We start from the raw sequence: 9,522 nt of genomic DNA, 5'->3' as shown, positions 1-9,522 counted from the left end.
GTGAGAATGTAGGGAGGAGGAAGAGAAGGAAAAGAAAGGAAAACTCAAAGCAGCACTGACCGTTATAATGTTGATAAAATGAAGAAAGACAAATGATTGCAACAGAGAGAAAGAGGTTGAGGGTACAGCTAGAAGAGGGATGCTGCAAAAAGAATGTTACTCTTGGTTATATTTTTAAAATTAAAAACTAGCCCACAGTGCAGGACAGCACCAAGGCTGAATTTTAAAAACCTGTTGTCGGTCGAAATAAGGGGAGATTAAGGGAAGTAAAGAGCTCCACGGGTGTAAGGTCCTGTTTAAGGTTTATAAATACGTTTGAATTGATTTAGTACACTGCTGCTGTTGTGGTACCCATTTCATTTTAAAATGCTATTAAATACTAAGACATGTTGAAGTGAAACTATGTGGCATTTTATTGAAGGATTGCACAACAAATGGAGAACAGAGTATTTGCTTTTTAAGTTACTTTTCTTGTGTCTTCTAATTTATTTCCAATTTTAATATTTTTTGACATGTAAACAGCCTTTCAAAAAGAAACAATTTTACAAGACTACATTTCCAAATTACACTATATTGTACATTAAAATGTGTTCAATCAGTTTCTTACAATAATATAATATGTTTTGGCTACTCGATGAAACTACTTTGTACTTTCTTTTATTTCCCCCAGAAAAAAAACCCTATAAAAACTGCATTCCTCAATTAATGTGCAAATTTGACATTTAGAAAGTTGTTCACTCTTGTATAGGGAGCCATGGTTGAAATATAAATATGCAGTTCAGCCTTAGGCTGAGGTTTCAAAGACAAAGTTTATTTTTTCTATAACTGCATATTATTTTGATTTGTTCTTGCTATGAGGACTGTTTATAACGGACTCTTCGTTTTACAAATGCTCATCATGCATTTACACCATCAGATACTCCCTTTGGGGTAACAGCTGCGCCAAACCAGATGTGTCTGTCTTAAACAGTTACTATCATTATTATTCCATGACATTGACTATGTATAAATAAGTTACATACAGAATGGAAGTCTTCACATAACATGTGCCATGGGTATTCTGTTAACCAGATGAATAATAAGGGGTTTCACTATGATAATTGTAATCAGGACAAACTTTCTGCACAAGTTTATAATCTACACTGTAGAAAGCTATATATATGCATATAACCTTGAATGGTTTGGAACATAACCAGGAAACATGACTTTGGGTCTGCTCCTGATAGCATATCTTTGAAGGATCATAATTACATAGTGCGGTCTTCTTTGCTCTGTCTGTTTTCTCATACTCAATTCGACAGTTGAATGTCTTGGACTCCTTAGTCTCCAGTGTTGACTGCTGGGAGAAGCCAAACTCCACAACCTTGGATGGTGGAACCAGGCTTACAGATACATTCCCAAGACCAGTCGAGTTGTGTCTAAAGTACACGCTGAAAGTCCCATTCCCATGGTCAACTATCTTCCCAGTAATAAGAAGATTCAATTTAACAGTTTTGATGTTAGAATGGAAGTCACCCCACCCAAACATTTTCTTGAATTTTCCTGTTTTAACAATGGGCCTTCGTTTGGTCCGTGACTGAGATTCCTGAATATCTGTTAGGTTGTTTAACCATGCCCATAAGTCATCTGAAGCTTTTATACGGGGAGTATCAGTGATGTCCTGTTTTGGCTTTGGAATCTCCTTAACAAACATCCGCAATGGGTTTACCCTCTGTCGATCAGCCAAATTATCAGCAAATGTTTGTCCTGCTGCCTTGTCTCTTAATTCCAGCAGTTCCATTGTTCTTCCTAGATGATTCTCATGACAGGTGATCTAGAATTAAAAACCAAAATGTTAATACAAGTGCAAATCACAAATTAGCTCTGCCAAATCAGACCTTCTGCACAATTTTTCACCAAATAATACTAAATTATTGTAGGTTTCCTGTGGACACTTGGAAGAAACCGGCATCCTATTACTACTGAGCGAGAAATTGCACAGGTCTCCTACATTGTAATTGTGTCGTAAAAAAAAAGAAACTATTTCACTTTGTGTGAGAAGTTGGAATTGATAATCCACCAATTCAATATGTAAAAGTGATATTTTCAAAGCCCAAGAAAGTGATAACTAATCTGATTGAAAATAAAAATTATTGCAGTTAACAAACAATTATCACTTGAGGGATAACTATTTAAAGACAGTCCAGGAGTCAAGAATGATTGTTCCCACAATTACATCATGTAAAAGTGAAGTTGTTACAGTATACAGTTCATACAATAACTTTTTTGTTTCTTTTAAAAATCCTTACTTCATGAATAGAGTGCCCTTGAATATCCTTGTCCTAGGACACATTTATAAAGACAGTGATTGAAATTTGCATGATTGATACTAGGGTGGAAGAGTGGAGGTGTTGTATCGCTCAGGGAAAAGAACATATATTTCACTCACGCCTGCTAATGATGTCTCTCACTTGCTAATGATGCACTTTCACCATCAAAATGGATAATGGGAAGAGATAAATAGTGTGGGTCCAAAATATCTCCAGTTGCAATCCTGGCATAACCATCAGGATTGTATCCAGTAGTGCCCTCCAAGCTGACCCTGCTGGAGCTTGCAGGGTCGGCAGGAGGGCACCTCATCTGTATGGGCCAGATGAGAACATCTTTGGTGCCAGCCTGTCGGAAACTCCGTCATCTGCATGCCCTTAAAGGAAGGGTTCCACAACCCCTCTAACGACCCTCGTAGGCTCAAATTTTGTTAAAAAAAATTAATTTCTTCAGGGGGCCAGGTTACTAGCCTGGCATGAACACTACTGAAGTAGCCTATATGTGTCTATATGCAGGCTGATATACATCTACTCATTTCGCATATTGGTCTCCGCTAGTATGCCAGGTCCCCTTCCAGCCTGAAGAGCAGGAACTCCCAGATTAGGGAGTGTTTGGCTCTGGCCATCATTTGCTTTGCAAGGGATGGAAGATGTTCCGCCCCTTAAAAGGCAAAGAGGAAACTCCTAGAAATGGGAGACCCCCAGCGCAACATGGTATCCACCATTTCATGCAAGTAGTGGCGATCTCCCGCAGGAGCTATGGCTAGAGACTGGTGGAACCCCTGCAGAATCTTGGCCCCTGTGACTATGCTGTATCAAAGGATTAATAAAGTAAATTAGTACCCACAATCAGATGCATGCAAGGAAAGGGACAAAGCTATCAGCTATATGACTGGGATACCAGTAAATGTTTCTAACAGTAAAACATTAACTCATACAGCACAGAAACAGGCCATTCGGCCCAACAGGTCCATGCTGGCTTTTATGCTCCACACGAGCCTCCTATCTCCCTGCTTCATCTAACCCTATCAGCATATTCTTCTATTCCTTTCTCATGTGTTTATCTAGCTTCCCCTTAAATGTATCAATGCTAGTCGCCTCACCTACTCCTAGAAGTAGCAAGTTCCATCTTTGGGCAAAGAAGCTTCTCCTGAATTCTTGATTGGATTCATTAGTGACTATCTTATATTTATGGCCACTAGTTCTGAAAGATATTCATATCTCCCTAAAACTGGTATTTGTTGAAAAAAAACAAATCCTGATAGGAGAGAGAGAAATTTAGATTCTATACAGCACTGGGACAACATAAACAACTGACAGATGAACTACAAGGTTTAGCTTTCAAAATTCAGAAGAAAACATAGCTTCTAGGATATATGAATAATCTATGCATGTGAGGAGGGGCTCAATATCGTAACTTCTCTGGTCTATCTTCTAGTCAGAGAAACTAAACTTGGGAGAGTTCCCACACCCACACAGAAAGTAATATTAGATAACTGTGCAGACAGTGGCGTAGGATAAATTAGAGAAAAGGTCCAAACAGCTATCTGGTGCAAAGATTACAAAGCGCAATTAAGTATGGTTCACACAAGCTGATGCAAGGCAGTGTATGAATGTTTATCAGAAATCCAGAGCAAACGAGAGTTCCAAATAAGTTTCAGTGATCTAAGGTTAATGCAGCAAAGACTCGGTTGTTTTTTTTTCTCATCTTTGTACATGTGCAAATAAATTCATTCTAATCAAGAGAAAGAGGAAATGTAGGAGGAGCAAAGATAATCTTATTCAGAAGAAAGGAGATAATCTCCTGTATAGAAACAACCCAGATGATGTGAGAGGCTGCAACACTCCCAGAATAATATACTGCATATAGAATAAGATTGAGAAGCCATTAAATGTGTGTACTACAAATTGTTTTTATAAAATGTCAAAAGCAATCATGAAAATGTCTGGAGCAGACCGAGTGTTAATTCAATTAAACTGCAGGAGAGTGCCTACAGTTATGAAGAAGAATAGAATAAGGGATAAGTGGCAAAGAGTGTGTTTTCATTTCTAAGATCTGAGTTTGAATGCAGCTCACACTGACAGGATGAAAATCTCTGCTGATTGTATGGATTCTTCGTGAAATGGGTTTCGGCAGTCTAAAGTGAATGGGTTTCAGCAGTCTAAAGTAAATGGATTTTGGCAGTCTCAAGTCAGTGCCGAGTAGGAATGAGCTTATAGTACAGAATTACTCAGAATTTTGCATCATGCTATAGTGTCAGCTTGGCTCAGTTGGTAGCACGTTCACCTCTGGGTTCTGGCCCTAATCCAAGACTTGACCACATAGTCCAGGCTGACACTTCAGTGCAGCTGCAATGCTGGAGGTGTCCATCTTTCAGATGAGATGTTGAACTGAGGCCCCAGGTGTCTGTAAAAGATCCCAGGGTACTATAATCCCTAATGAATCTATGTTGTGCCTTTTCCATTACTTTTATATCCTTCCTATAATAGGATGTCCAAAATTGTACACATCTAAGGTCTTTTACAAGTTCAATATTACCTCCTTGCTTTGCAATTTTATGCTTCTAAATACAAAACCAAGGATTTTGTTTAAATTTTTTATGTCCTCATGTACTTGCGCTGCCACCTTAGTGACCTGTGTATCTGCACATCAAGATCCCTCTACTCATCTATTTCATTTAAAATCTCACCATTTAAGGTGTACTTACTTTCCCTGTTCTTACATCTGAAATGTATTACAGCACGTTTCTCTATACTGAGCAGCATATGCCGCATACCTGTCCTGCTAGCCTACTTACGTCCTCCTGCAGTTTTTGATAGTACTCATGCAATCTGCCATATCTTCCAATTTTGTGTTATCAGCAAATTTTGATATCATCCCTCAATTCCCAATGTCAGATAATTTATGTATATACTAAGTAGAAGTGGGTCAGTACAGAACCCTGTGGAACACCACTCATCATATTTTTCCAGTCTGAGAAACTTGTCTTTACTCCTAGCCTTTGCTTTCTGACCTCCAACCTCTTGTTCATGCATTTGGCCACATTCCTTTTAATTTCTTGGGTCATTATCTTTGCAATAAGTCTCTTGCTTTTTGAAAAGCCATATAAACCACATCCACTGAATTTCTACCCTCTGCTGTTTTTTCGCAAAAAAAGTTCTATAAAATTGGTCAAGCATGATCTGCCCTTTAGAAATCCATGCTAACCAGCCCTGATTAACCCCTGTTTAATAATTTAAATCCAAATTATCAACTATAACAACTGAAGTAAGACTAACTGGCACATCATTTCCTGGCATTGCCTGTCTCCTTTTTCAAAGAAGAGAGTTACATTTACTATCCTTCAGTCCTCGCGAACAATTTTCTTCACCGCAGAATTTTGGAAAATTATTGTTGGAACATCTATTATTCCATCCCTCACTTCCCTCAGGGCCCTTGGATGTAAACAGATTCCAGTGATTTGCTTATATTATGTTTCAGTAACCCTTTCAGTACCATTTGATACTTACCTTGAGCACTCTCTTTGTACTAACGTGTCTATAGAAATCCTTTTTTTTGCTAATATTCTATCTTTTTGCCTTTCTATTCTTTTATTTTTCAGCTGTTCCACATTCTTTACATTTCTCCTAGCTGCCATTTTTATTATCTACTCTGTAAACACTAAATGCTTTTTCTTAGTTTCAAATGTGATCTCATCTCCCTATTTAATCTTTTGAACCCAAGCCTTTGAATACACGTACCCAGCAATGATCCAGTTTCCTCCGAAATTCAGATCACCACCATGTATGTACCTCCCCACCAGATCACATTCTGGATGAATCAGACCATCAGATATGTGAAGTTCATTTCAACTGGAAATGCACACTTAAACATTCTCTTGCATATCTACCAGCATACGGTGAAGGGGTTGATTCCTTCAAGTAAGTAGTTAGGCCAATTTCTCATTGCTTGCTGTAAGTTCATAATATGCAGTAGTTTCTGGGATGCCGTGGCAACTCCAGTTTAGAAAATCCCTGTTCCATCGTTGGGCCACTTACTTGGACGGGTCTCCTTAGAAGCAGAAAAGCTAAATCAGCGTGTAATTGGCTGCTGTGTACTCAGATTTAATTCAGAATTTACATTGCAGCGTAATAAATTCATTGTGAAAATTCTGTTATGGCAATATCTGTAAAGAGTCGGTCAAGATGATTTATGTGGTAAATTAAAATCACATTAGTGCAATAGGGCATGCCTTTCTGAGGCTCGATGGGTGGATTAAGGCACATTATTAGGTAAGCACAAAGGCAGCTTCACCCTGCATGGCAGAGTTCCACTAAGTATGCAATTGTGCACATAATGTCGTGCATTACAGATATATATCTGTATTTGCCGTAGTGAACTGCATTTTTGAGGCAATCAGAGCAACCGATAAGTAACCAGTTTCAGGCGTCTGCACATACATTAAATTGATTTATTGCCATAAGTTTTACCAGGGAAGGGGGCAGTTTCAATGTATGTTGTGATGTTGTGAGATGTATGGGTTTCTCGGGTGCTCTGTTGGCTCCAGCTGGAGACAGCATAATACCAAATCACAAGAAGCAGCCAAAATTGATCATGTCTGTTCTGCACTAGGATTTTCATAATGAATTTATGCAACTACTAACCAGTTATATGTGCTATACCACAGAGGCATTATTTGAGCTTTGAGATTAGTTTACAGTTTTGAGCTCTTTCCCAGGTAGGGCTAAGCATTTGGATTCATTTGGGCTCTGCTTCACATGTAAAGTTGGAGAGTGATGGGGGATAAGGAAACTCTTGAGGTCGCTTTCTTGGACCTCGAGGAGAATTGGGTCCAAGGATGGATTGCATCTGTGAATTGTCATGGAAACAAATCTATCTAATGAATAATATCCTCAGCCCTTTGGGGAAGTGGAATCCACAGATGATGAGCCCCAGGGTAGATGCCTCAGACAGATGGTCACACTTGCACCACAAAAATTAAAATACTGGATTAGATGCAAACTTTTTGGTATGTAAAACAAATAAAAATAATTGTCATTCCTTTCAAGATACTGAAAACAGAAATCCACAAAACATGGAAGGCTACAAATCTTCGGCCTGCACTTGTTAATATATCACATCATATGAGCAAAATGAATAAAAGCTCATAAACTAGAGAAATGTCTCACTGCATTCAGATGGGGCACACGCACACACTTTTCCTCAATGGAGAAATATATTTGAATTTGACCCAAATGGTGAGAAATTCTGATTTCTCCCTTACACAGATAAATTTGACAAAGCTTAAGTCATATTTGGAAAATACTAAAGCACTCAATCCTACTTTCTGAAATTTACTTTCATATACTTCTAATTTATATTTTTAAACAGGGAAATGATACCTTCCTATTACGGGAGAGCTCCAGTGTCTGAGTACTCTATTTCATGTCCCACATAAAAGGATATTAAGTGAATTTGTAATAATTATTGAAGCTATATCGAGAGGTGATTTGCATCGATTGGCAGGTTGTAGAAATACAGCAATTTGGATTGATGAAGACAGATTAATTAATCCACAGGTAAAACAAATTTGTATCCACAAATGAGCATTCAAAAGCAGCATTTGAAAAGAACGTGCATTTATGTAGTGCCTTGTCATGTCTTCAGGACATTTCAAATCGCTTCACGGCCAATGAATTAGTTTCAATTATGTTGTTATGCAGACAGATACGGCCAATTTCTACACAGTGAGGTCCCACAAAAAGCAAATAAGATGAATGAGCAGTTAAACTGTTTTTCGTTGAAGGAGGACAGTTGGCCAGGACACCAGGAAAACTCCCTTTGAATACTGCCACAGGATCTTTTACGTCCAAATGAAGAGGCAGACCTGTTTAATGCCTCAGCTGAAATACAGCACCTCTGATAATGTACCACACCGTCAGTACTGAAGTGTCAGCCTAAATTATGTACTCAAGTTCTAGAGTGGGACCTGAACCCACTAACCCTCTGACTTGGAGGTGAGAGTCCGAACAATTGAACCCCGCTAACATCTACAACATTATTTGTGCTGTTTCACAAAGCATTATCATGTGAGCAACTAAAAATGTTTTCAAATGTAGAGTAGTTTGTACTTATAAAAAAAATTAAGGAATTGAGTCCCTCCATTAATGATCGAGTCCCTCCACTAATGAACATGCCAGCATGTTTTCTAGAGTGACTTAAAACATCATCTGCTTTGGCTTTATATCAGCTGTTAGTCCTCTATTCCAGCAGAAAATATGCTAGGATGTTTACTATACCTCGGTAGATTAAATGAAAATTCTACACGTGGTATACAATTCATGGATATCAATCGCTTTAGTGCTTGGGCAGTTCCCTTGGCTACAGCTCATGCAATTCAGTGTAATAGTGTCACAATACATTTGTCAAAACTTAAGCAAATTTATGCCTAGTCAAGAATTATCAATTACAGCAGCAAACACGGTTGTTAGATGTACAAATAATGCTGCCATTGACTTTGTTGTTCCAGACTGTTCAGCAGTTTCTTCTCTACAGTGTAACCTGTGTTAATTAAAGTTAGAGAACATCACTGTCAGTAAAATAGGAAAAGTTGAGGCTTGCATTTCTTACTGCTTTTTCCTACAGATAGAGATCTGCTCCAGTAATCACACTCAATAATTCATCAAGATTAGTTGAGCTTGAATTTTGTTGGCAATTAGATGCTAGTTCTTTCCCAAGGCTAATAGACTGAAGGATTTTATCACTGATATAGAAGCTGTGAGGAATACCACTACAATCTTTAGGAATGGAATGTGAAGGCCTGAAGGGGAGTTGGGGAACAAAGATGATAGAGCAGAGTACATCTGGATGAGAGTACATTTTGGCATTTCTGAAGCAGTAAATATGTATCAATGAAAGATATTAGAAAATGTAGCAAAATATAACTGATTACTCTGGAACAATTTAACGTGGCAGGGTGTAAAAATCTAGTCATCAACATGGGAAATTTCAATTTAAATAGCTAATCATTAGTGTATGTTTTCAGAGTTTAACAGAATATGCACTACTTGCAAATCAGTTGGTACAAAATGCTAATTTTTACTTTAGTAAAAATTGTACTGCTGTGAATTATAACCATGCAATGGGTGAAAAGAATGTATGTTTACAGCATCAACAAGTGATTGACTTTATGTTGTAACTGTGGATAGACATTGTATTTATAATGCAATAACGTAA

At 38.0% G+C, this 9,522-nt stretch overlaps 1 protein-coding gene across 1 annotated transcript in view; it reads right to left on the bottom strand.

Annotated features, from left to right (window-relative positions):
* Nucleotides 1–595: 595 nt before the first annotated feature.
* The window catches only part of nxph2a (neurexophilin 2a), a 96,096-nt gene continuing 87,169 nt past the window's right edge, over nucleotides 596–9,522 (bottom strand). Inside the window, exon 3 of the mRNA XM_067987198.1 lies at nucleotides 596–1,813. Coding sequence (XP_067843299.1) covers nucleotides 1,064–1,813 — 750 coding nt within the window. The 3' untranslated portion in view covers nucleotides 596–1,063. The remainder of the gene's footprint in view (nucleotides 1,814–9,522) is intronic.

This window comes from Heptranchias perlo, chromosome 7, assembly GCF_035084215.1.
Source record: "Heptranchias perlo isolate sHepPer1 chromosome 7, sHepPer1.hap1, whole genome shotgun sequence".
Lineage (NCBI taxonomy): Eukaryota > Metazoa > Chordata > Chondrichthyes > Hexanchiformes > Hexanchidae > Heptranchias > Heptranchias perlo.
The sequence above is the reverse complement of the archived record's forward strand: the minus strand, read 5'-3'. Positions and strand labels throughout refer to the sequence as shown.